Here is a 26,065-nt window from a genome sequence, read left to right as displayed (position 1 = left end):
CCGGGCACCATGGGCCAGAAGCGAATGGTTTGCTCCCCGCGGGCTTCATTTAATCACGGCCTTGGCCACATCCAGCACCCACGCAAATAGCTCTGCAGTCAGCAGCGGCGGGCTGTGCGTGGCTGTGCGAGGCGCCAGGGATGCGGAGGTGAGGCCCCCGGGATGTTACGCCAAGAGACGGTAGACGCCCTCGTGTAAGCGGGAAATGCATCGAGATGGTTTAGCGGATGGCCATTAGCTGGGTGCTTATACCGTCCCAACCAAGGACGGAGCGGGTTGGGGGCGCAGACCGGGGAGCGGAGCTGCGGCGTGTCCACCCGCAGGGCCGGAATTGACGTTTCACGCTGCTGACTTGGTGCAGGATGTTGCTGAGTGTGTGCTGCGTGCTGTGTATTGTGGATGTGTGCTGTGGACATGTGTGCTGTGTACTATGCATCTGTGTTGGTGCAATCCTGACCCTGGTGTTGTTGGCCGTGGTTGTATCCGCACGCTGTACTCCGAGACAGTCACACACGGCGGTTGGCTTCCTGCTTCTGTGCTATTTTTGCACCGCTCGCAACCAGACCGATGCGAGAGTCAAGCCCGATGATGAATCATACTCCGCCTGTGCTGTGGCTGTGATTGAGTCGACTCGCCCAGCCCCCGATGCAATTGTCATCTCGACGGCGTCTCCTTGCTGCTTGATGGCTTCCACCCTGCCTCCTTGATAGCACCCCACTGTCTCCTTGTCACACCCTCGGTGCCAATGTGCCCGTCATATAATTAAACAGTCCGCCCTGATACGCTCCCCAGCCAAGGGACTCTTCCCTGAGAAACCCATCCTTTGCACACTCGCCATCACCATACACACAATGGGCTTCCTCCTCCTCGAAGTGCCCCTGCTGGTGGCCATCGTCATCGCTACCGGCTACTACTGCTTCCTCCTGCCGCCCAAGTACCCGGAGAACATCCCCGCGATCCCGTTCTGGGTCGCCCTGCTGCCGTTCTTCAAGGACGTCGACCAGTCCGACATCTTCCGCACCTACATCGATAAGCCGCTGAGAAAGCACGGGGCGGTCAAGCTTTTCTTTGCCGCGCAATGGAATGTCTTGGTGCACCGTCCGGCGTACATGGCCGAGGTGTTCAAGGACGAGGACCTGTTTGAGAAGAGCGGCAACCAGAAGAAGATCCCCCACAGTGTGCTCGCGCAGTTTCTGGGTAAGTTTGGACCGCTGTTGGATATGGCTTGGCTAACTTTTGCAAAAAAGGTGACAACATCATTTCCGCCCATGGATCGACTTGGAAGACGTATCAGTCGGTCGTCAAGCCCGGCTTGCAGCGCAACTTTGACGGGACCATTGTCGCCAACAACGCACACAAGCTCACCCGACTATTGCGAGACGCGCAGAAGACGGCGGGAAGCAAGGGCGTGCCAGTGCAGGACTTTTTGCAGCGGTACTCTGTGGCCAACTGCTCCGAGGGTGTCTTGCAAACGCAGTTCCACGTAAGTGCTGTGGTCCCCGAAGCCTATCGCGCAGTGTGTTTCTGACTAGACCGGTCCAGCCTCTCGAGTCGGCGGCCGCCCCAATCAACGTGATGCAGTCGCAGGTCAAGATGCAGATCTTCAAGCCCATCTTCATGAACTTTCCCGTTCTAGACCGCCTGCCGTTCCCCAGCCGGACGCGGGCGCGCGAGGTAGTGCGCCAGTTCAAGAACGAGCTGAAGCGCGCGCTGGTCGAGAGCCACGACAAGGTTCCGCGAGGCTCCGACGGTCTGGGCCGGCGCATGCTGGACGCTGCCGAGTCGGGAGTCCTCACGGAGCAGCAGCTCCTCGACAACCTCACCGTCGCGTTTGTGGCTGGCCAGGAGAACCCGCAGCTGGCCATGACTTCGATGCTGTATCTGCTCGCCAAGCACCCTGTAAGCCAAGCGCCAGCTTTAACTCGTTAGCCAGACTAACACGGTCTAGGATACGCAAGCCACAATCCTCAAGGAAATCCTCGCCCACGGCGCCCAAGCCGCAGAACAGTCCAGCCTGGCCGACATGCCCCATCTCACGTCAGTCATCTACGAGAGCCTGCGGCTGTTTCCGCCAATCGGACAGCTCATCAACCGAAGGGCCACACGGGACACGTTCCTGGGCGGCGACGAGGTGCTGATTCCGGAGGGCACCTATGTAAGTATTAGAACTCCATTTAAAATAAATTAAATACTGACTATACTTAATCAGCTCGGCTATAACTGCTACAGTACAAACCGCGACCCAGACGCCTGGGGGCCAGACGCCGATGAGTTCGTCCCCGCGCGCTGGGGCAAGACGGTCGACGAGATCCAGACGCACTACCGACGGCGGCGGGCTCGCGGCGAGTTCATCTCGTTCCACGGCGGGCGTCGGAGTTGTCTAGGCGAGAGGTTCGCCCTTTTGCAGCTGCGCATCACGCTGGTCGTCTTGATCCAGACTTTCAAGTGGAGCTTAGACCCGACCTGGGCAGACCGCATGACCCCTGTACGTCTTTCTTTTTTTTTCTTAATTCACCCTTGTGTTGTTTATCTCTGGGCTGTCTTGCTAACTGATCTGATCTGTAGGCCGGCCCGCTCTACCCCCGTGCTTTACGACTTACGTTCGCCGAACGGAGCCCCGGTGATGAGTGATGGACGAGGGGGCGTCATGGTTAGGAGGGTGAGATTTTAAATGATACATTAGCAATCGATAGTTTGGAGACCGGCGTAGACTTTCTTTTTTCCTCTATTTATTTGCACTATTGGTTGGGGGGCGCTCATATATTTGGTGGCGCTGGAGACTAAGATAGCCGGAAGACACAATTCGGCGGCGTGCATATTGTACAGTAACAGCGTGGTGGCTTCTTACAGGGTAATACCTAGTTTAATAATCGAATGGTCCCCGATGGATCGAGATTGGAAGAGATTGAGAAAGCGTTCAAAGTCAGCATCTTAAGTCAGCTCCAAAGCCAGCGGCGCCCAACCTAAAGCCCACCGCTCCAAGTCATCTCATCATCCCCCAAGTCATCTCATCATGTCCAAGTCATAGCCAGGTCATCACTCAAAACCCACAGCGGCAACCTTCGTTCACCTGCGTTCGTTCACGCTGCAATCGGAGCCGAGCCCTATCGGCACGTAAGAAGCTTCCCGGCTAGCGCTCTGCAGCTTACGTGCAGCGAGCTGTAGGGGGAAAGCCAAGCATGAGTGAGCCCTAAGAGGCCCAGCCGTAGGGCACCCAGGCCCTTGTCCAGCCAGCCCTGCGCACTCGCTAGCAGTCCGAGCTGCCCAATGAGACTCCTCGGATTGGCCCAGACGCTTGGATGTCTCGAATTGGGCGGCGCATGATGACAGGTGCTACGTCGTGCCTGCATGCACTGCGCAGCCCCTCGGAGTCCCCTGTAGTGCCCCTCCACAGTCCCCTGTAGTGCCCCCCGTTGGCCCCTGTAGTCCCCGTAGCGCCCCCCCAGCACGCTAGCATAGGGCCAACCGCGCCGGAGCGAGCCTTAACCAACGGGCCCGCATGCGCTAAAACTGAACGCCGACGCAAAGGACTCAGGCGCGTGGCCCCCAAAATAGAAGGCCGGCCAATGGCAGCCTCAGCCACTGCAGCAGCAACCTACACCCACTGCGAAGCGAATTAGAGGCCATCGGCGACCAACTTCCCGCCATGTAGGTATCACCACATCCCAGCCCTCCACGTCGCAGCGCGTCGGGGATTTCCAGATCTGCGCCATTCGGCCAAGGCCGTGGACTTGTCTCATTTCATTTTCTCGCTGACTTGCGGTGTGCCGTGCTGTGCTGTGCTGTGCTGTGCTGTGCTGTACTGTGCCGGGCTGCAAGGTCACAAGCCTCGTGCGGCTGGCTTCGCGGGAACCCATCTCGGCGTCCAATCCTACCGCCAGGAGGCTTACTGTGGACGAGGCTTCGCATGCTGCTTATTCCACCCCGGCCTGGGCTGTGCTTGTGTCTCTGCCGTTGGTCGTCGGTATGGGGCCGTCGAAAATAGCAATCTCGCGGCCCAGGTCTCTCGCGATGCTGGAGGCCGAGTTCCACGATGTGGCTTATAAACCCAACGCCAAACCGCCTTCTTAGTGTCTCGCTCGATATCTCGCTCACAATCACTCAATCACTCAATCTCTCTCATACTCTCTCATACCCACTCTCACCTCCAGCAACTCTCTCCTGTTTCGCTGCTTCTACTGTCTGCTCTCTTCTCTCTTCTCTCTTCTCTTTCCTACTCTCTTCACCTACCACCATACCCCCAACCCCCTAATAATTACCCTTCTTCTCTCCTACACAATGGAAGTCTCCAACGCCGGCATCTCCATCTTCCACCGCTTCCAAGCCTCCTTCATCCACGACGGAAAGGGCACCCTTCTCTTCACCAGCGGCCCCCGCAAGCAGCTGCTCGAGGATAACTGGGAGGTCATCAACTCCTTCATCCACCTGCAAGAGTCCACCGTCCGCCCCGCCAACCGCATTGCCTCCATCGACATCAACGAGCCCGTCGAGGGCCTCCGCCTGTACCAGCAATGCCAGCTCCAGGACGGCGTCGCCAAGGGCCTCCTGCTCGCCGCCGAGAGCAAGGACAACAGCGTCGGCGAGGACTTTGAGTACTTCTTCGTCCAGCTGATCCTCGACCAGCTCGACTTTGCCCTCTACAACCCCACCGAAGCCCCGTCCTCGCCGAGCCCTCACGTCCGCGTCACCGGCAAGATTGTGTCGCTGTTCGACTCATATCTGCGATACCAGGGCAACGAGGACAAGTGGGAGGCGGGCGGCCGTCGTGTCTTTGAGGAGCGTGTCCGCCACTTCACCTCCCAAGGAGCCCAGATCCAGCTCTGTCTTCCCGCCTTTCCCTGCAAGTCTACCAATACCAACAAGGTCACCGGAACCTCTCCCGACCGTGGCGAGGCTCTCGCCTTGAACCATCTCCACAGCTTCGTCGAGGCCGTCGAGAAGATCTACAAGCCCGGCGCCAAGCTCTGGGTCATCAGTGATGGCCATGTCTTCAGCGACTGCATCGGCGTCGACGATGCTGTCGTCGACCGCTACGGCGAGGAGCTCAAGGAGATGAACCGCGAGATTGGCCTCGCCCGCGGCCGTCTCGACCGCGTCGATTTCCGCTCCCTGGTCGACCTCTTCAAGCTGACCGACGACACTGTCGCCGAAGAGGTCAAGAGCATGGCCAAGAGCCTGCGCATCCCCGCTATTACCCATCACGTCCGCACCAAGGAGACCGAGGAGGCCGAGCTCTGCCGCCAGATCCTCATGGCCGGAACCCAGCCTCTCGAGTCTGTCGCCCGCGACCGCCTCAAGTCCAACGACGAGTCTCTCGTCGCTCTCTATCGCGGCTTTTCCCGTTTTATGCTCGAGGATCTTGAGCTCCACCCCACCACCCTCACCCAGACCAAGTCCCAGCGCAAGAAGCTCTCCACCAAGGTGGCGTTTGAGATGATTCTGGTAAGCAGCCCGCCAACCCCATCAACTGAACCCGTGCTAACAATACACAGCGAAACCAGGCCTATTCCAACCTTGTAGAGATGCTATTTCCAAATTACGTCCGCTTAAGTATTCACGCTCACAACAACGCCGGTCCCAAGTTCGGCATCCAGCTCTTCGACGCCTCCAAGGTCCGCGTCGTGGAAGACCTCTCCCCCGAGGGTATCCCCATGGCCTCGGAGGATCTCCTGCACATCCCCACCCCGTGGCACAACTCGGTCGTCGAGATGGAGGGCTGCGACTACCTCCTCGTCACCAAGGCCAAGGTCGCCACGCACGCCATCGCATGCGGCGCCATGGGCGGTGAAAAGGTCACCGAGGGCGGCGCCTACTTCATGCTGACGCAGGCCGTCAAGGAACCAGTTATTCTGCTTCAGCGAGCTATGTCGTTTGCCCCCGTGGAGGAGGTGTCCTTCTACGACAAGGCCTACCAGCAGTTCACTCAAGTGTTTGCTCCTCTTCCGGTTCTTGTTTCGGTCGGTCTGATCATCGCCTACCGCATGAAGGTGCAATGATTTCTCATTTGTCAATGTCGGTTTACGTTTTAATTAAGCATGAGCATGGGAAGCGTGGGTTTTAAAAGTCGCAGATAATACTTGCTTTCATTTAGAAGGGCATAGATTGTATCAACCAAGTAACCTTATTTTTAACTTTATTCCATACTTCCCCGCATGTGATCGATGTCGCCACGCACACTTAGGACACAGTCATCATTTCATGAACCCAGCCGAACAGTACATTGATTGGGTGGCGTAATATCTTGACCTGATTCTTAAATAATGTTCCGTAAAATCACCATGTCCAGACTTTTATCTCTTAACCCACACGCGCTATAGGGTGTCAAAGCAGGTCAATCAGAGCTGATATGTCATTGTACCGTCTCGACTCAGTACATTGGCCCTGAATCCTTCCTCCGCTTATTGCCTTCGGGCTTTTTTATATACCTAATGATATAGGAAATCTAAGACTTATATAACTCAGCTTTAGTCTATCAAAGCAGGGCCAATTTATCGAGTCGATGCGGTAGATTTGCTTCGGGTTGCAAGTGAGAAGGAACTCAAAGTTTGGTGCAAGTAATGTTTCTTACCACGACGAGAGCTTGATTTATATGCGACATGTCCAAATCTCGGATTGGGCTGAATGACAGCTTCCAGGCATATTAGATAGTAGCTCTGATTGTATTCTCGCCAGCCGCTTCCTATTTGACATAGGTGTGAGATGTTTTTGACATGCTAATTTTCATTCTGAACTGCCTGATCTGCACAATGTCATTCACAGCACTGGGCGGTACCTAGACTGAGATTTTGAATGGCAATAAATACAGATCTGCATGAAATGCGGTATGCAATTTGTGTATCTGTACATTAGTCCACACCACGTGGCAGTCTCGATTTAACATCTAACCAGCTTGTGATTTTCAAGAATCTTGCACTGATCCGGCTGTCCGGCATGTAAAGTTTGTGTCTCCAAGTACGTCTTACGTCTTATCTCCTGAGCCTCGCTTCTATTAGACGAACTGTGATGTTAAACTTTACCGCTCAGGACTCATTGCTACAACCTGCCTTCTGGGACGGGATATATCCGTTTGAGCCCGATAGCCACAGCCATGAACACATTGATTGGAGACAGGTTAAAGCAAGTTGCCTTATTATTGATGTCTCGACGTGACGCGTTATCCTGTCTCGCGTTTTGGATTCGGAGTGGTTGGTGGGTCCCTGATGTCAAACCCCTGTTGACAGAAGCTTGACAAAAGCTTGACAAAAGCTTTTCGGTTCCTGGGCTATCGTGTCTCTAGATCAATGGATTCGTGCCAAGCGTTCCTGTTTACGCAAAATTTAAGACCTAGCGACATTGGTGGCCCTATCTAGATACTTGTCGCCTCTACTAGCCATGTCGTTGAGCAATAGAAACGGTTACGCATTTAAGAAGCCTCGGATCCCACCGAAATACCTACCAAGAATTACTCCACCAAAAGCTTCGCGAATATTGATGAGTTCAAATTGCAAGGTGCAGCAGTCTAATGGAGAGTTTTGGTAGCGACATGTATTATTGTCAATGAGTGATCTTAGAGTGTGGTCTGCGAGACAGGGCAGAGGAAGGATTAACAATCTGCCCACTCTATTTATAGGGGGATATTCCCCAAGCTTCCAGTAGAATCACCGATTCTTAAAGACTCCTTGGCGGATGCAGCGGAGCGGCTCGTTCAACAACTACGAAGAGCTACCCCGAAGCACCGTTATACCCCTGTTCTTCTGTTGTCCAATCAACGCACCAAAATCCATACAAGGTCCGCCGCTGCGCCTCGACCAAATCCGCAACCGACATGGGATAAATAATGGACTAGTGACAACTTGGAAATGCCAAGGCGCACTACCGGTAAACTCCGCGTTCTTCATGCCTTGTGGTTTTTGGCAGTCCTCATGTTGGATGGAGAATGGAGCACGCCTCAGGTGATATGACCGGATCCTGGGAGTACCTATGAAACCAGCTTATATGCAGTGAGACACCGCAAGTCTCCGCAGTAACCCCATCCCGGACTGGTGAGGGCCGCATTGCCAACTTCCCTGACTCTCGCTCCTGACTTTTGCTCTAGACCAGACTAGATCTAGCTGCTACCGCTGGAAACCTTGAGGCTAGCTGAACTTTGGTCGCCGCCAACATAAGCACAATCAACATCCACCGCCAAGAAGTGACTGACTTTATACATGGATGCAATCCCGCAGCCCTATCACAGAATTCCTTAAAATGTACATCTCTCCCTCTTCCCCTTCTCCCTTTTCCCGCTAGAAACCAATGCCACGTCAATGTTCAAGGCCTCTGCGGAGGCTCAGACAATGGCCCGTGCCAAGACCGAGACGTAGGTGGGGTGTCGTATTCAATCCGAAGCATTTTACGCGTATTTCGGTATTGATGATTGGGTCGTATTAATGTACGAGTCCATCGGATTCTAGATTTCATGATTGGTGTGGCTTATCCTCAGGACCGGGTTACGAGGAATTGTTGGTGACGAGTCTGCCCTGCGTGTAGGAGGCATTTCCGGCCTTTCCGATTAAAAGACGGTGCTATCCCTTGAACCTAATGGCTCCTCACTGCCTTCGCAAATTGCACACATCCGAGCAAGCCGATACTTTTGTTATTTTTTCTTGGGTTTCCTTGTTTTGCCATCTGCACAGCTCCGACGACCAGTAAGGCTGCTCTTGAGTATGCCCTAATCCGATTACGACACTGCGTTTCCAATTCCGACACCCCGACTCTCGATTCGATGGCCGAGCTCGAACCCTACAAAAATGGCTATTACTTGTGGAAATATGTGCCCTCGGCTGCTGCGGCGGGGGTCTTCTGTGCGGTCTTCTTCATTGCTGCGACCGCGCATGTCTGGCGAACTTGGAAGAGGCGTGCCTGGTTTTGCATCCCTTTCGTGATCGGCGGTTACAGTAAGACATCCGGGAATGTCTAGGCCACCGCTGACAATTGAACTAGTGCAATCGATTGGATATGCTTTCCGAGCAGCTGCACATGGTAGTACTGACGACTTGATACTCTTTGCGATGCAACAAATCGCCATCCTCTTAGCGCCTATACTGTTGGCAGTTTCGATATGCATGGCGTTGGGCCAACTCATCCGCAATGTCCACGGGGACAACCACTGGATTATGAGTGTCAACTGGGTGACGGGAACAATTATCTTGGGCAACACCGTGTCATTGGTGCTTCAAGCAAGCGCAACGGGCATCACGATAACCGGGGAGAATACAAAGCCAGGCCAAAGTATGGTGATAGCCGGCTTGGGATTCCAGATATTCATGTTTGGTCTGTTCTTATTGACGGCAGTACTATTCCATCACAAAATGCTGCATGACCCGAGGGCGGGAAGCGTCCCTGAGAGTTTGAAATGGAAACGAGACTTGTGGATATTACACGGATTAAGTGTTCTGATGATCGCGAGGTCTGCATTTCGCATCGCCGAATTCGCTTCGGGAACCGATGGATTTCTTGCGTCCCACGAATGGCCGCTTTACGTCTTCGATTCAGTGCCCATGTTGGCAGTAATGGTGGCTTTCTGGATATGCATGCCAGCCATGAAGAAGAGGCCGGATAGCTGGGTCTCATTGGCGTCTGCGACGCTCGCGCTCAGAAGAATACCAACGGCGGAAGTTTTAGAGGAGGCAAGGCCGGGCAAGCGTTGAATTGGACACATCTAGCTTTTATTTGTAATTTCAACATAACATACAACTTCTATTGCATCGAGTTCTGGTCGGATGAAGAGGTTGCAGTGGTACTTGACGTTAAAGCCCTGCGCTTCTTACCCCCACGTCTCGAGGTTGAAACGCACCCGATGAGCGCATTCCTAGCAACTGTTCAGCGACTTATCCACTGCCCACTAATAAATACCAAGAACGAAGACGGCAAAAAGATAGACACAGCAAAAAACATACAACAGCAAGGATTCCCCGGTCGTCACCGACCCGAGTACTAATTTGCCGCTTCTCAGTTTGACTAAGGGAGAGCGGACGGGATCCCGTATTTCCTAAGAGCTATGGTCGTATGTGCTTGTGTTTCCAGCGGAGTTGACTTATGACCCGACGTCTCTGAATAGGTTTTTGCCGACAGACGGCGAATTAATGGTTCCATGGTGTTAAGTGGAGGTTAACATCTTGCTTGAGTGCGCCTCTATTTTGACCTGGATGAAAGGTAAAGTGGGGAAGCGAATCAAGGAATAACAGACTGCTTGAAGATCTAGTGATACTGATGGCCTCTAAAGCTGTGGCAATCTCAACCTCTAAATGACTGGTACCCAATAGTCTTAAATTGGACAAGACCATGTTCTGTGTCCTAAAATCCTAAATACCTTACATATCTATGAGGATATCATCGTAAAATTTCACCCTTTGTGACAGGACACACAGTTCCATCCAATCCAAATCCTGCATGCTTTGACTCCTCGCCGTCAAGGCAACCGAACTTTAGTCTAAGTTCCCCAATCTCCTTCGGAAGAGGATCTGCGCCTAGAGAATACCCTTCCGCTAGCTTGTCTAGATCCGGATTCCTTGTAGTGAGCAGCATGGTCGAGAAGGACGAGCTGCTGGTAACACCATTGCTCCACAGCGCCACGGCTCCAACTCCGGTCCAAAATAGTACAGTGGCTAAACTTGCCCCATATACAATCATGAGGTTTGCCACATCATATGAATAGAAGTTGCGGGGAGACGAGACGTTAACGGGAACAGTGGTTGTGAATCGGCGTCTGTCATAAAAGGTCATCATGCTGTAAGTGAAATTGTGAGACAAATCTTCGATGGCCCTAGCAAGCGACTGATTGCGACATTTGCCCGAATTCGGGAGGGCGAGTTGGGTCATTCGGGTAGTGTTCCAAAACTCCGGACAGTCGATGAGCCCCGACTGTAATAGAGGGATTGTTCCTTCTCCTCCAGTTTGGAAGTCTTCTAGAGCGCGGCCCAGCTTGACTCTCGCAGTGAGCAAATAGCTAAACAAAATGTGCGTCACCCAGGCCGTCCCCATACCCAGAGAATCGGAAAAGTACGACCATGTACCCTCGCTTCCGTCCCATGCATGTGGGTGCAGGTACTGGATAGATGAAGGAGCAATTGACTGGACACCTTCATGAAAGCGTACCGATATATCGTACGAGGTATTGTAAAGTTGGCAAACTATGCTTGTTCCTTGCGAAGAGTTGTGACTCTCATCATTGACTCCGCTTGACCAGATCAATATCATGTTGTTCATGAAATAAGGAGCTACAGCAGTGTAGATAGAACCGTCGTAGCCGCTGGCACCTATTCCTGGGGCCACTATCAACTCATCCCAAGCCTTTTGGAAGGACGTATAATTGTTGAGCGTGTTTTCAGTGTCCCATGTCGGCGTGTTCTGTTCAGTTACTACTTCTTCAAGGGAGAGGCACTTGTATGATGGGCCCCAGAAATTCAAATCGTACGTCGAGTTGACAAAAGGTGCCGTCAATGGAATAAAAGACACGGAGGAAAATATAGCCGCAAAAAGGCGAGCAAGCTCAAAGCTAGCGCCAGTGACGCGCCCAGCTCCGGCGAACGTGGCCCATTCAGTGCCGTTGGAAAAGTCAACTGTTGGAACAGCGGTGGGGATAATTTGAGAGCGCATGAGCGATCTGATGGACAGCGTTGCTGGCGTAATCACTTTAACCAGGGGCAGGCACCTTTCGATGTTAGCTATCGATTCTGTTTAGGTCTGGATGCAGCTGCATCAACGGGCCAGAACCATTCCTTGAGCTGCTACTTACCAAGATATGATGGCCAGTAAAAGGAGCGTCTTTGCGCCGGTCCACAAATTGTAGTCAAACATGGCAATCGGATCACTCATGATCTTGAACATGCTGTCGATTCCATGAAGAGAAATGGATCTGCGTCGCAGGGTCACCCATGTTTGTTGCGTAGCAATCATGCCCAAAATAGCGGCAAGCACGGTTTTGTTTAGGACTGCGAGACCAGTTCCAATTCGAATAGCCCATGATTGCTGGTTTTGAGATTGTACCTCGGTGTCTGCGAGGCTTTGGTAGTAGAAGTGGTGACCTAGAGCAGTACCAACGCCAGTCATGAACAAGCAGATGATCAGGACTGGGAATTTCCATCCGATTCCCCATTGCACTTGCGGTTGATTCTCCTGCTCTTGAACTTTTGTCGGGGATAGCAACGGCTCAACCACCGGCAGATGATCTGGATACTGCTCATCTGGACAATGCTGCTGGGTTCTGTGCGACCCGGTATCGATAGGTCGGGCTATTGGGTGTCCAGTACGAAACACCTGGTCAGCCATGTTTATCCGTGCAATGAGTACTGAAGCAAGTGCGTCGTGGTGCGAGAAGCTAGTGTGTACAGTGAGGGACTGTGGGATTAAGGAAGCAGAGAAGCGACTTTTGTCGGTGGAGGCGGACTCAGAAGCCTTTTGTTCCACTGCTGGGTGAGCTAGGCATCTGTGCAGGCTGTACTAGTTGCCAGTGACGTAGGTGTGCAAGCGAGGCTGCTTACCAGGAAAAAGGTCCCTCGAAGGGCGATGCTGAAACTACCAGTTAACGCGGAATCAGTGGAATTAAATTTAGATTACGGTCATCGCGAATCCGCGTTGAAAACAACCCTACAGCCCAGGAGGGCTGGCAAGGTTGATTTCGGCTATACTTGCATAAGCTCCCATGGCTCAGTCGGGCTCAGGAGCTCCCTCTATTGGCAACTGGATATGCATGTATTTGTAAATAGTAAAAACTGCATGTACTGAATACTTCACTCTTGACTCTTGCACAACAGTATCACAAGTACCTGTACGAATCCAGCCCCCTTACTGCTGTGTTACACTCCTTCTTACACCGCCAAGTGACCAGCCGAGCTGAAAGACGCCATCTTGGCTGCGTCCATTTCGTCAATCTGTTTCAAGTGTCGCCGAACACCCAATGGGCCCTAGGTCTCAGCCACTGCGTGGTCAGCTGCCCCGGTCTCGTGTGAGCTCAAATCTGCCCTTCACTACACGGGGCTGCGCCGGCTAAGCAGGATGTCCTGTTATGGTACGGGGTGAGGCCTAGCAAAGGAAGAATTACGTGTTGATGCCCAGCTCCCGTTTTAATCTGCACATGAAGTTACATAAGTTCCTTGACATGGTTCGCCGTTGTTCGCCAAGTGTGAGCTGCACAGAAAATGTAAATTGCAAAGGTCACACCGACCATCAATTAACTCTCTCTCATCGCCCTGTAACACTCGGTGGCTTAGACTATCAGTGCATCTGTTTCTCGGCGCCCGAGGATTGTGTTAAGGCCTGACTTTCGTCAGCCACTGTAAGAAAAGTGCCAAGATTGGCTGTGATCTCGAATCTAGACGGGTCATTCGCTACCTCAGGCTGTCCAAGCTATTACCTTGCAATGGCTAATAGATGACGAGCCACATGGAACGTCGAGTCTATGAATGCTCGCTCCCGGACGGGACGCTTATCCATCTTGTCGATAGCCCGGAGTTCGACAATACATACAAGATTGATGTCGATGTGCTGCGAGATTTCGCAAACTAGTTCAACGAGAGTTATGAAAGAAAGTACGTATAATCTGGATCGTGTATTTTTGTCGCATTACCCAAGAAAGCTCCGGAACTCCGGCATGAGAAATCCACCCAGGTTCCGAAGCTGGCAAGGTGGTCCTAGTGACGGCTATGTGGAGCACCGCATGCTCAAGTGACACGCAGCTGGTGAAGCATAGAGCAAGGTTGTAGACGAACCCACAATTCTGGTCGGAGATATTCCATCATAATTAGGTTCCTTTGCGTCCTCTGCGCCACAAACCTCGCATTACCAGCCGCATTTGCATTAAGACTCCGTTCAGGGCATGTCTCTTCAAAAAGTCATTCAGGGGTACAAAAAGACAGAAGACAAAAAAAGCACATACAACAGTGAGGATTCCCCGGTCGTCACCGACCCGAGTACTAATTCGCCGCTTCTCAGCTTGATTAAGGGAGAGCGGACGGGATCCCGTATTTTCTAAGAGCTATGGTCGTATGTATCAGATATGGCGAAGTGGCAGACTATAATCTCAGTACGTTGAGATTCTGATAACATACAGGTTCTCGCCAGATCACATGATCGCGTTGGGGGCCATACACCTTAGGCTGAATTGCCGCTTCAGGCATCACTTCACTGACATCAATTCTCTTTTGTATATCAACTCGTCTAAAGCTGTCCCTACTCAACTGCTTTCCTGCTGGCGGTCTCATTGTAACGCTGTTTCGTTCACGACTAAGTCTAACCATCTCAGTAACCACCCCATATACACTATGGCTTTTGATCTGAAAGATTCTCCCTTTCCCCTCGGGGATACCCACGAACAAATCAGACAGAATCCAAAGACGTGTAGCACTTGTTTGAATCTATACCCCGGCTCGGCATACTCCGCCGTACCTCGTCAGGGAATTTGGTTTCACGAGGGGAGTGCCGCCAACGCGAAACGAGCCGCCGAGCATGAAGACATTGGCGAAGCGCCCGCATGGGCAGGAAAATATCGCATCGACTTTGCCTCTTGGGAGGTCCAGGCATACCTCACAGATATCCGAGACTCGGCGGTACGAGGTTGCGTGTCGTGTCTGCTTCTCCAGGAGGCGGTGACAAAGTTGTCCAAAGGGAATCTCAAGTTTGATGATCCTGCTTTGCTGCTGAACGTTGTATTCTGTAAGGGAAACGTGCTGGATATTTACGTGTCTCGGGGGAATCCAGCTGAAGAGCAAGATGGTGACTTTTTCTCTCCATGGGAGACGGAAGATGTGCAAGAGTTTGTTGCAGCCTATCAGCTCTACACCCTTCCTGGTAAGTTCTGTATGTGTCCGGATTGGAATTAAACTGATCACTCCAGGTGCCCCCTGCCCTTGGACGACAATTGGAAGTGTGGTAAGCTTGGAAAAACCGCAAATGAATCTTCCAGCAGTGAGAGGCGGCCCAACTCGACACATTGCGCCTGACCCGAGCTCCGATGCATGCTTTGATACCATCAAAGGCTGGATAAACACGTGCAAAATGACCCACAAGATTTGTACAGAAGCAGACTCAACGGTGCAAAGTCTGCCCAAGCGGGTCATCGTTGTTGGGAATGATTCCAACGATGATATTCACCTGTTTGAACATGACGATTCTACGCAGCGAATAAATGAGCCATACATAGCCTTGTCTCATTGTTGGGGATTGAGTCAACATTTGGTGTCCAAAAAGTCAACCATTGACGGGTGGAAAAGAAACATCCCTCACAACGCACTTCCACCGACCTTTCAAGATGCCGTTTCAATCACAAGAAAGCTGGGCATTCGATATGTCTGGATTGATTCTCTGTGCATCGTTCAAGATGACAAAAATGACTGGGAAATTGAAGCAGCAAAAATGGCATCAATCTATGACGGAGCCGACTTGGTTCTCGCTGCGACTGGGTCCATTGACGGTGATGGTGGGTGTCTCTTTCCGAGAACCCCCTACATCACAATATTCGGGACCGGTCCAACTGGAAAGCCGTTCGAGACCTATGGCCGTGAAACATCTGATCACGGTATGTTTGGTTGGTCTGGCTCTCCAGAAATCTCCAAACGATCTTGGAATCCCGTTTCAGGGGTCCAGGGAGGTGAAGAAGAACTAGCCCATTACCCGCTATTGAGCAGGGCATGGTGCTTCCAGGAACGGTTGCTAGCCACTCGAATCCTCCACTTTACAAAGACAGAGGCAGTTTTTGATTGTTTGACCTGCATGGAGTGCGAGTGTGGAGCGCTCACTCAGCATCAAGACGACCCTTTGGTTCCGCCACGACGCATTATCAAGACGGGCCACAAGTACGTTGACGGCACGTCAAGCTTGGCGCACTCAGCCTCGCCACCAACGGCGCCTCTACCAACTTTCAGAGAAACCAAAGACTTTGCTCAGCACCATGAACTTTGGCGGGACCTTGTTGTCCAGTATTCCCAGAAACGCATCACTCGCAAGACGGATGGCCTCCCAGCCGTGGCTGGCCTGGCCACAAAATGGTCAAACAACCTGACTGGGAGATACTTGGCTGGTATCTGGGAATTGGACTTGCTCGACAGCCTCCGTTGGATCCCAGACGAGAAGGATTCAGGCGAAGACCCGCAGTATATTGCTCCGAGCTGGAGTTGGCTCAGCGCTCAAAGGGGAGTCACTTGGGGGCTTGAAAGCTTTGATGATCCAACATATTACGTGGATATTGACTATACACGCACCAAGTGCCACCTGAGTGGACTCAATCCTTTTGGAGAAGTCCGCTCAGGGTACATCTTCCTGACCGGGTGTATTATGCCTGTGTCATTCTCCTTCATTGGCGATGGGGTGTTCCTACAGAAAACAGGCCACGATAGGAAGAAGCCCTTTGACAGACCCGATAGCCTCGCAAGACTCCGAAAGCTTGCCACTCCCGACCTCTTCTGTCTCCGATTCTGCACCAAGGAGAGCGCGTCCGCTGGTGATGGGGATGATTGCGCGATGATTGTTGTCAAGGCGGACCAGACGGATCTGGCAAGGCAGCCGAAAGATGTCCGGGAGTCTAAGCACGTATACCAAAGGCTTGGGTTTGTCAAGAACTATTTAACTCGTGAGTGGAGGCATGCCGAAGACTCGGAAAAGGTCGATATGTATCTCATTTAGTCGCTATTGGGGGGAGACGGAGGTCATGATTCATTTCTGGGTTGGATTTAGCCTATCGGTATGTCAAACCTTCCACTCCCGTACCTCGGTCCAGCCATGATATTTTCCGAGGCAAACGCCATCGCGGGAGACAAGGTCAGGGTGGTCCCAGTACATCTAGATAATTATGCGGAACAAAGCACGATGGTATAATCATAACAACATGAAGTATCACGAGTTCAATACCCAAACCCTGCTATTCATGATTTCCGTTCTGGGCCACCAAGGCAGCTTATGTTACATAGCAATCGCTAGACTCAACATACGTTTTAAAAAGACCAACCAAACATTACCAACTCCGTTCTATCCAAAATCATTGAGGCCAGTGGCCAAAGGCATAATGTACATATCAACTCTGCATTGTGAGCTCGGAACTTTGGTGGCAGACATCCCAGGGCCACTTCAACCAGCTTGTTAGGTCTGGACTTAGCATCTCCCGTATTGAGGTCAGGAGATGAATTGCCCAACCATCAAAGAACCAGCACGTTTTGAGAGACATCAACATGGGAGTGTAATGAGCTAGAACCAACAACGCATTGGGTTCTTTTCGTTGGACACGGGCGACAAAGACGTCTTGCAGCCTGTACAGCCATCCCAAGGCATGATAGTCGCTCGGGGAGGCTTCGCGCGTGCCACGGCTGTTGCCGTAGTTTGCTTCGTATACGGTGGATAATGATGCGAGAGCCTGGATATAAATGACGGTATCGGGCGAATCGTGTGAGGCGATCCACATCCGTAGTTTGTCAAGGGGTTCAACCCAGTCGAGATGTATGGCCCCATCGTGAAGATGCATCGGCATCTGGCCCAAGTCATTTCCACCAGGTCGTCCCAGGGGCTCTGTAAGTCCAGTAAAAAGAGTGGCCGGCTCTATCATCTGTCGGATCAGTCGAACGCCCTGGATCCGAGGTAACCAGAATGGAGCTGCTCCGTCGCCGGCATTGCAGACGAGCAGATCGTTGGGCCCCATCGGTCCGTCGGCGACAGCGCAGTAACACATGAGCATTGCAGCCACGTAAAGAGCACCGCAGTTGGACTCGTTGATGGTCGGGTGGCCTTTATTTAGTTCACTCAGACCCATTTCTGCGTAGCGCCGAGCGATGGAGCGATAGCGGACTTGGCTGTCGCTGTTGGCTGGTTGTGAATAGGCAAGATGGTATCCTGCCAAGGAGTAGGCAAAGTGAAACACAAAGTGGTATGACAGACCCATTCGTGGAACATTGCGGGCCCAAAACAGAGCAATTTCGCTCTTGGGATCGTCAGACCCGGCAAGGGTCGGAGCTGTTTGAGCAGTGTAGTGAAGAAGCAGCTCGGCGTCAGTGACATTTAAAGAACAAGGCACGCGTTCCACGGGAGTGGGAGACACTCTAGATATCTCAAACTTCTCCATTGCTTGGAGGAGTGGCCTGGCCAGCGTGGCCCAGTCTTTCCGCGGGCGACCTGGACCCCTTCTCGGAGCGGGCGGAGGCACTCCATTATCGCCAACCAAGCCATGCGCCGACAGATCTTGGGGCACAAAGCTGCAGGGAATGCCGAAGCGAACGCAGTTGGCGCAGGACGGCTTCTCCTCATCGCACTGGGCTGGTTAGTACAGAGACAAAGATGTCGAGAGATGGAGCCACCTTGACTTTGCGCCGCTTGCAGCTCACGCAGCCGTCCCGGGACTTGCGGTGCGGCTTCCTCCCGCGTCTGGCGCCGGTGACAGAGCCATCGACGAATTGTGCCTTCATCTCAGGAATATCCACGATGGTGAATGCTAAGCGATCAAGTTTGAGGTGTCTGCTCGGGTTCCTTCTCGCCACGTAAGCACCTGACGTGCCATCTGTTGCCGTCGGGGTGATTCGCGTCCTGCTGGGAGCCAGAGATGATGACACCGCAGGCCATTCATGTGCAGGTCTTCGAGACGTTCCACGGCGGTGTTGATGTTCGAACAAGGAGTTTTGAGGCGTTCCGCGTGATCCGCGAGAGAATGTCGTGCTGCCAGTCTGTCAATATGCCCGTGATCCGGAAGGCTCGGGTCAGGGAGATTGAGTGTGGGGTCAGCATACGCGTATGGAGACGCCGGGCTTGTCACTGCCGAGCGTTTTCGTATTAGAGATACGAGAATCATGTACGTACCGGTGTTACGAAGTAGGTAATCGAGGGACCATATTCGTTTGGCCACGCGAAAATATCGTGTCCAACGGCTTTGCATTGGTGCTCGCGTGACCCCAAAACGCCACTGATGGTTCCATCTGACTCAGATTTTCCCGGGCAATCCGCACTCTGCTGGCGTGTTTTGTTCCGAGGGAGTGGTGACACTGTCTGCAGCTACTAACCAAGAGACGACCAAGTCCGGATTGCTCGGCTTTCGCCAGAATTGTCTCCGAGAGCCTAATTCATGTTTCATTCGCATTGGGTCCTTTCATCCTACCGTAAACTGTAATTTTATGCTTGCCTATCCCTAGAAGCCGCACAGACTTTGAGATTCACACGGGTGCCTTTTCAGGAGAGGCGAGGCCGTTTCCGGTGATGCCGAAACGTTAATACCGAAAGAGCGCCGCCGGATTGCATTGTGTCAGATCCCTTACGAGCCACGTCCGCGAATCATCCAAGCACATATACGTAGCTCTTGGAGAATACGAGGTCCCATCGAGTGCCTCATTCTTAGCTCGTATACCTCAAAATATAGTCACCTGAAACTAGCCGTAGACCCTCAAAGGTAAATTACGTGAGAGTTTATTTAAATTAACTAGCTTATAACTGCCTGTAATATAGGCTTAAATATTATAATAGGCAGTTAAAAACTCCTTCTAGCTAAATTAGTATTTTATTTTATTTATGATTTTCTTTATTATTTTATTTATTGTACTTAATTACTATAGCAGCTTGAGGCTTAGGGTACGACCACATATCGTTTAATGCCGAAGTCCTCATCCTACTAGACTAAACTCAAACTCATCCGCTTACGCTATACTCACCCGTTTAGGATAACGCGATCGGCATACTCCCCTCTTTATTATTCGCTTGTGATTGTCTTTACCTAGGTATCTCTCTATCTGTCTCCCTCTTTTTTCTCGCTCTTATTATCCCTCTCCTTCACGTCCTCTTTACCGCGCTGCTTCTTTCTTCTCATGGCTACGATACCTTCGACCTAGACATAGTGAAAAACGGTATATTATGTCTTACTAATATACGCGGATACAGCAGCTGCCAAACCTACGCCTACTGTTACAATAGTAAGGCCGCTCGGAGTATCCCTTGTGAGTCTTGACCATATGACCCCGAAAATTCCTCCAATCAGTACAAGGGATATTACTACGAAACTAATCCTCCTCATGCTCAAACCTCTCTGGAAGTGAATACCCCAACCAAGTTGTGTTTCATCAGATGAAGCTCTAAGTTGCCCACACGCCCGTTTTGGTAATTGATTGTATATGTTTCGCTGAGACACTCCAAAAGTATGAGATTTCTGAAAATAGTGTGTTAACTCGCGGGACCCAATTGCAGGGGAGTAGTCAAGTTCCACTTGGGGTGCCGGGGCACACTGATATTCTTTGCTGGCGACCCTGTCTTTCGGAGGAAGGCAAACGCATTTTGAATTCGGTGTGCGGACGCTGTCGTGGTGGTGAATACTAGCATAGCAGTTGGCATCGACCTTGAACTTATGGTATGTTAGCTTCAAGACTTTGGATTGATATACATTAGTATCACAAAGAGTGCGCATACCCTAGTTAATGAAAGAGACCTGATGGTACGCAATGTGAACCATGATGCATAGTTTCTGTGCTTGACGCAACGGTCCCTTAGGAATTGAAACAGCTCGTCGTCGTTGGTAACACGTTGTAGACGGCTTTGGTACAGTTGTGTACTAAACTCTCCTGTGTCAATGCACATCAGGAGGTGGAGAACTTCTTGATCATTTGTCGAGTGTTGCTGTGACTGTGTGCTTAGGGTGTGAAGTGGTAGCCCACTGCTTCCTCCGTTCATCGTTGGCAATGCCTGCACCACGCCTTGTTTTATCCAAGCACCAAAAATGCGTAGAGACTGCTGAATTGTTTGGATGCGCTGTTGGAAGGAATTTTCGTGCCGCTGAGTAGGAGCCTCCGTCGTGTTTAGCCTTTGTAATCGGGCCCGCAAGACGCCGAGGGAGCCAGGGCTATTCTCGACAAAGTCGTCAAATAATTTCTGCCCGCATCGCTACCCAAGTGTTAGTGCTCCAAAGAATGATTATACGCAGAAGATGACATACACATTTCCATCTTATTCGAGTGTGCCCTGGAGGCACTGGCGGCTCGAGAGTAGGTAGTAACATTTTCATGATACCATACAACGACTTGAGTAAAGTGTGTAGAAATTCTACTGGGATTAGTATATCAGGAAACTTACTCTGAAGGATTAAACTTACGTGTTATGCGATGAGCAAGATGCGTGTCTGTCACTCCTTCTTCGCTTTCATTGCGTTGAGATGTCTGTTTAGCTTTTGTCGAGTCTTTATTTGCCCTTTTAACAGGCTTTGCCCTCAAAAAAATTGGGATTTCGTCAGTATATTCGCTATCACTTGGGCGTTGTCTGGCGTTGGAAGGACTCCCAGCTTTCAATCGCTCTGATTGAAGATCCGACCACGCCTGACCAGAATACCATTGCCCCATTCCCTGCGTCGGATCGTCAATCTCGTCAATCTGTTCGCTATCACTTGGGCGTTGTCTGGCGTGGGAAGGACTCTTAGCTTTCAATCGCTCTGATTGAAGACCCGACCACACCTGACCAGAATACCATTGCCCCATTCTCTGCGTCGGATTGTCAATCTCGTGGTGCTGTCGCAAATTGGGGTATTTTGACCATTCTGAAGCCTTCCCGGATTTATCCTCCCTATGAGTACTAAACCAGCTCGTCCTCACTGGACTCTTTTGAGCTTCGGGACGCCGTTGGAGACCGGTTTGAATCGTTTCCGCGGGTCCTGCTATTTCCACTCTGCCAGGCTCTGAAAAAAGCCGCAAGGTGGGTGTCGGGATAGGGCCGATATCACCTCCGTCCTGCAGAGGACTGAGATTAGAGGCGGGACAGGTGAAGTGACCACAGTTGAGACAGTTAGGCGTGGTTCCGTGGAGCCAGTCATGGTTGCATATATGGCAAGTCCATGTGAAGCTGGGTAAGGGCACCATACTTGCAGCTAAGCTCTAAGACTGTAACTGACACTCACAGAGACTTTTTAATAAACGTCTGCAAAGCAATATAGAATTCTGGAAGTCGAACTCTCTTGAGGGCTAAAGTAGCAGTAGTTTGCGAGAGCTAAGTTGAGTTATCTTATAGCCTTATTAACTGGAATTACTTAAAAGGCGGGGTAATGCTGTCACGTGTTGCATTGGATGCAAAGTGAGATCAGGCTCTCCTGTACTCCTGGGTCGGTAGATACAAAAGACGCGGGGTTGAAAGTAAGCACAACATCCCTCACTGGTCTGATAGCTGTAACAAGGCCCGAATTTCAGCAGGGATTCTCGACCTAGGTTGCAGAGGCTGCAATTTGATGGCTGTTCTATCGTAAATCCTTCAAAAGTTGACCAGTGCCTGCCGTCAAGGACATATTATAAACAACTATCTGGCTCGCCTCGATAGTCGAGAACCACATCTACACGGAATCGTCAAGGGATTGGTATTTTCGGCTGGATTCTTGTCGAGTTTTATCTTTCGGTATGTAGATAAAGTCATTCTCTTATCCGTATCTTGGCGGCTTGGAGGTCGGAGAAGGTTTGACGGGTCGATCCCACACTCCTGCCTCTTTATCGTACCGCCCGGACACCTTCTAAGTCGCCATTTGGGTCTCCACTCACTTTGAGAATGCTTCCAGAGCAGGGCGAAAGCTACCTCTTGGTCCAGGCCTGCGACCGGTTGACCCCTTTCCTCAGCAGTGGGAGTTGAGAAATTGCATGTCCATCGCCAAGACGTTCCACAGGCACGTCGAGATCAGATGGCGACGTGATAGTGTCGAGGCAGCGCAACATGAAGCGCGAGCATGAAATTCCTCGATGATGACAAAATAGCGGCGTTGGCTTGGGCAGAGAAAGAGGCTACTGGAAAGGCCCATAACCATCAAGATTCGGCGCGACTGCTGAAGTTTTCCGAGCTGATAAGTGCGCGGCAACGTACTGAGGTGGATCGGAAACCTTGCCGGAGCGGCGTCAGTTTGCGTGTTGAGAAATTGGCCTTGATAAGAGGTAAATAGGTACCGGGCGATTTCGCTCCATCGTGCTACTCCACAAGCTGGGGCGTGACGACGCCATTGTGAGCGGTGAGGCTGTCGAGGAGGTTTGAGTCACATGTCGCGATTATCCATGGCAGTGAGAGTCGCGATGAGGTGAACAGGAGGCGAGTTGTCGAGTGAGGCGTGGCTAGGTGCTGACGACAGGAATCCCGATGGAAAGTGCAGGAAATTTGCGTTCCTTGTGGCTGACCGTGGCCGTGATGCTACACTTTGTTCGTGTGTATTAGCTATGGTTAGGACCCCAAAGATGCCTAGAATTTGCCAACACCTCGTCAGTGATGGCGGCCCCGTCCGTCGGGATCGAGGGCTTCACTTACGCTCGTCCGCCAGTCAGCGATCCAACCCTCCATGTTGACGGCGTTGCGTTGTTAACTTCAAACAGCCCGTTTCTTCGAATGCACTGGTTCTGGAGTGACGTCTTTCTCAGCCAGGGGGATGTGGTCCTCATCGCAAACGGGCGGGATACAACGGGCAGGGTGTTGTCGATCGCGAATAGGCATGTTTCTTTTATCACCAACGGGTGGCACGCGGCTGGTAGGGTATTGCCGATCGCCAACGAACAGGTTACAACGGAAAGGAGTTCTTCGTCGCCAACGGCGGAATGTAAAGATGGGCTGATTGCACTGAAGTCATTAGTGAAGTCGCAGGCAAAGGGCTCAAAAGTCTGCTTACCTAGAGGCTTAAAGATCTGTTGGATTGAGGCTGGGGTGCCCATGTGAGCTTCCAGGCAGCCTAGAAGATCGCCGTCATGCACACCCAGTTTCGAAGGGACGGGAGGAGGGATGGTGGGAGAACTTGTCCGGGGTTTCTGTTGTCGCAGGGGACTCATAGGAGTAAATATCCCGTAATCGAGCCCTGGTGGTGAATCTGAATCCAAAAGGCATTCTATCGGAATGGTATTTGGTGTGGTCATTGTCGTCTGGTGGGTTTCTGTTGTCGTAGGAGATTCATAGGAGTCAACACCCCGTGATTGAGCCCTGGTGGTGAATCTGAATCCAAGGCATTCTGTCGGAATGGTATTGGGTGTGGCTATTGTGGTCTGGTGGGAGAACTTGTCTGGGGATTAACCGTGGTTGGTGAATCTGAATCTAAAAGGCATTCTGTCGGAATGGCATTTGGTGTGGCCATTGTGGTCTGGTGAGAGTAGTCTTGTCCGAACTGGATGAGGTTACTAGAGTCATGTAATTGTCTGCTAGATCAATCAGTCAGTCAGACGGGCAGGCAGAAGGCTCGGGGCTCAGCTTACCTAGAGGCCCAGGAGTGTGTTGGATCAAGAGCCTAATAGCCTGCCGGATCAATCAATCCGTCAGTCAGGCAGGCAGGGGGCCCGGAGGTCTACTTATCCAGGGGCCTGGAAGTCTGGTGGATCGGTCAGTCAGTCAGTCGGACTGTCAGGCGGAGGGCTCAGAGGTCTGCTTGCACAGGGGCCCGGGGTCTGTTGGATCAAGGGCTTGATGGCCTGTTGGACCAGTCAGTCAAACGGGCAGAGGGCTCAAAGGTCTGCTTACCTAGAGGCTCGAAGGTCCGTCTGATGGAGGGTCCGTGTATTTAGGTCAGTCAGTCAGTCAGACAGACAGACAGGCAGAAGACCCGGAGGTTTGCTTACCTAAAGGCTCAAGATTCTGCTAAATCAAGAGCTTGTTTGTTAGACCAGTCGGTCAGTCGCTCGCCGGTCTGCTTGCCTGGGGGCTCGAAGGTCTGCCGGATTGAGGGCGATAAGCGGGCTGTGCCAGGTCAAGATCAGGATCTAACGTCGGTTCAATGTAGAAAAGATCGCATTTTCCCCCTGCCCGGGAGGGGCCCTGCCGGGGGCTGCCTGCGGCACTTAACAAGGTCAGATAGCAGAGGGATTGAATGGTGTTGTTAGTTCTGACAGCTTGCTATCCATCGCCTGCGGAGTGTTTGTGTTTTGGCTTGCAGCATCGTGCAGCACCGTACCAACGAGCAGTACTCTTCTCGCCGGAGTCGCACCAAGACCAACTGGATTTCCGAACCGAGATATTTTTTGGGAGTTCTTGCATATTATTGTTGGGGAAAATAGCAATGTCCGGGTTATACATTCATTCTATTTATATGAAGCTATGTGTACTTCTTATTTCTCTTACTTATTCACGTATAGAGGATGCCCCAAAGCATCGTGGCCCCCTTGGGCTCCTCAGCCTCCTCGGGCTCCTTAATCTCCATAGCCTCATTGGGCTCCTCGACCTCCTCATCCTTCTTGGGCTCCTTAGGCTCCTTAGCCTTCTTAGCCTTCTTAACCTACTCGGAGTTGTTGGCCTTGTCTTTCCTCTTATCCTTCTTCTTCTATATGAACTTGATGGTGAGGACTCTGCTAAGGTCTAATAATATAAGGTTGATCTTCTTTAGGTACTTAAGCCTGATAAAGGTTACCTCGCCCTCGGGGTTTTGGATTCTAACAGCTGCAATCTCCTTTATCTTAGGAGGCTTAGAGCCTTTAGCTACTGGCTTGGTCTTCTCTAGGGGTCCTGCGATATATAGGTCACCGAAAACGACTAAAGCACTCTTATAGCAACTTATTATCACATTAAGCCGGCAATTATCAGCTGTGAACCCTGGCCCAACTGCTTTTATCGTGCCTGCAATTACCGCAACTATATCTCCTTCCTGCCCTTGGATAGAGTAGATTATCGAAGCTGGCCGTATAATTTAGAGGGCGGCAAACTGTAGGCACTTACGGGCAGAGGCAATAGCATTAATTATTGCAGCATATAGGGTGATAATCAAAATATCGGCGGCTTTAGCAGTAGGAGTGGCCTTAAGGAAGTCGCAGAGAAAGGTGAGGGCGATGTCGATCTGGTCGAGATTGCGCTTCGACCCAGTGACTTCGTCCTTTATGCACCGAGAGAACTTGCAGTGAACGAAGAGAGGTTGGGATGTTCTAGGAGCAGAAGGAGTCACTTCGCCGGGGTACTTATTGGCAATGAAGGACTCCAGCTGTCGGTCGATGGCATGCTCTTGGAGATCGATAGTCGAGAGCCAAATAGACATAGACTCATTAAGGAATTAGTTTGATCAGCTGGATTCTTGTCGACTTTTATCTTTTGGATATGGGGATAAAGCTGTTCTCTTATCTGTATCTGTTGAGTGCACGTGGAGGTCGGAGGACAGTGAATCATGCACTCGGTTGATGGT

At 51.6% G+C, this 26,065-nt stretch overlaps 7 protein-coding genes across 7 annotated transcripts; 3 read left to right on the top strand and 4 right to left on the bottom strand.

Annotated features, from left to right (window-relative positions):
- Nucleotides 1–851: 851 nt before the first annotated feature.
- On the top strand, nt 852–6,072 carry BGZ61DRAFT_400279 (Pyoverdine/dityrosine biosynthesis protein-domain-containing protein; the record flags this gene model as incomplete). Its single annotated transcript, XM_046243032.1, has 8 exons — nt 852–1,197; nt 1,248–1,483; nt 1,543–1,899; nt 1,949–2,155; nt 2,210–2,519; nt 4,286–4,440; nt 4,492–5,442; nt 5,493–6,072. 8 exons carry the CDS (start codon nt 852–854, stop codon nt 5,994–5,996), a joined length of 3,066 nt encoding a protein of 1,021 aa, XP_046098176.1. The 3' UTR covers nt 5,997–6,072.
- Nucleotides 6,073–8,549: 2,477 nt separating this feature from the next.
- Nucleotides 8,550–10,013, top strand: BGZ61DRAFT_430072 (RTA1 like protein-domain-containing protein). Its single transcript, XM_046243797.1, has 2 exons — nt 8,550–8,915; nt 8,962–10,013. The coding sequence occupies exons 1-2, from the start codon at nt 8,744–8,746 to the stop codon at nt 9,666–9,668; spliced, it is 879 nt and encodes a 292-aa protein (XP_046098175.1). The 5' UTR covers nt 8,550–8,743; the 3' UTR covers nt 9,669–10,013.
- Nucleotides 10,014–10,350: 337 nt separating this feature from the next.
- BGZ61DRAFT_498309 (uncharacterized protein) lies at nt 10,351–12,288 on the bottom strand (the record flags this gene model as incomplete). The annotated part of the gene is made up of 3 exons (XM_046251266.1): nt 10,351–11,671; nt 11,756–12,119; nt 12,270–12,288. The coding sequence occupies 3 exons, from the start codon at nt 12,286–12,288 to the stop codon at nt 10,351–10,353; spliced, it is 1,704 nt and encodes a 567-aa protein (XP_046098174.1).
- A 1,991-nt stretch (nt 12,289–14,279) lies between these two features.
- On the top strand, nt 14,280–16,635 carry BGZ61DRAFT_364960 (heterokaryon incompatibility protein-domain-containing protein; the record flags this gene model as incomplete). The annotated part of the gene is made up of 2 exons (XM_046241563.1): nt 14,280–14,805; nt 14,852–16,635. The coding sequence occupies 2 exons, from the start codon at nt 14,280–14,282 to the stop codon at nt 16,633–16,635; spliced, it is 2,310 nt and encodes a 769-aa protein (XP_046098173.1).
- Nucleotides 16,636–17,023: 388 nt separating this feature from the next.
- On the bottom strand, nt 17,024–18,818 carry BGZ61DRAFT_558300 (uncharacterized protein; the record flags this gene model as incomplete). The annotated part of the gene is made up of 2 exons (XM_046255717.1): nt 18,270–18,818; nt 17,024–18,247 (listed from the first exon to the last, which is right to left on the bottom strand). Exons 1-2 carry the CDS (start codon nt 18,399–18,401, stop codon nt 17,024–17,026), a joined length of 1,356 nt encoding a protein of 451 aa, XP_046098172.1. The 5' UTR covers nt 18,402–18,818.
- Nucleotides 18,819–19,705: 887 nt separating this feature from the next.
- On the bottom strand, nt 19,706–21,815 carry BGZ61DRAFT_522146 (uncharacterized protein; the record flags this gene model as incomplete). The annotated part of the gene is made up of 5 exons (XM_046252534.1): nt 19,706–19,804; nt 19,874–20,314; nt 20,380–20,850; nt 20,903–21,009; nt 21,059–21,815. 5 exons carry the CDS (start codon nt 21,813–21,815, stop codon nt 19,706–19,708), a joined length of 1,875 nt encoding a protein of 624 aa, XP_046098171.1.
- Nucleotides 21,816–25,021: 3,206 nt separating this feature from the next.
- On the bottom strand, nt 25,022–25,921 carry BGZ61DRAFT_483737 (uncharacterized protein; the record flags this gene model as incomplete). Its single annotated transcript, XM_046249524.1, has 3 exons — nt 25,022–25,171; nt 25,304–25,566; nt 25,609–25,921. The coding sequence occupies 3 exons, from the start codon at nt 25,919–25,921 to the stop codon at nt 25,022–25,024; spliced, it is 726 nt and encodes a 241-aa protein (XP_046098170.1).
- Between the last annotated feature and the right edge of the window lie 144 nt (nt 25,922–26,065).

The sequence above is a fragment of the Ilyonectria robusta genome (assembly GCF_021365365.1).
Source record: "Ilyonectria robusta strain PMI_751 chromosome Unknown BGZ61scaffold_26, whole genome shotgun sequence".
Classification (NCBI taxonomy): Eukaryota; Fungi; Ascomycota; class Sordariomycetes; order Hypocreales; family Nectriaceae; genus Ilyonectria; species Ilyonectria robusta.
Note: the sequence above shows the minus strand (reverse complement) of the source record. Positions and strands in the feature narration are given on the sequence as shown.

Bases quoted from the DNA above. Each gene is read 5' to 3' on its own strand.
- BGZ61DRAFT_430072 (XM_046243797.1), top strand. From the start codon at position 8,744: ATGGCCGAGCTCGAACCCTACAAAAATGGCTATTACTTGTGGAAATAT. The intron at 8,916-8,961 runs GTAAGACATCCG...CAATTGAACTAG, and splicing joins TTTCGTGATCGGCGGTTACA to TGCAATCGATTGGATATGCT.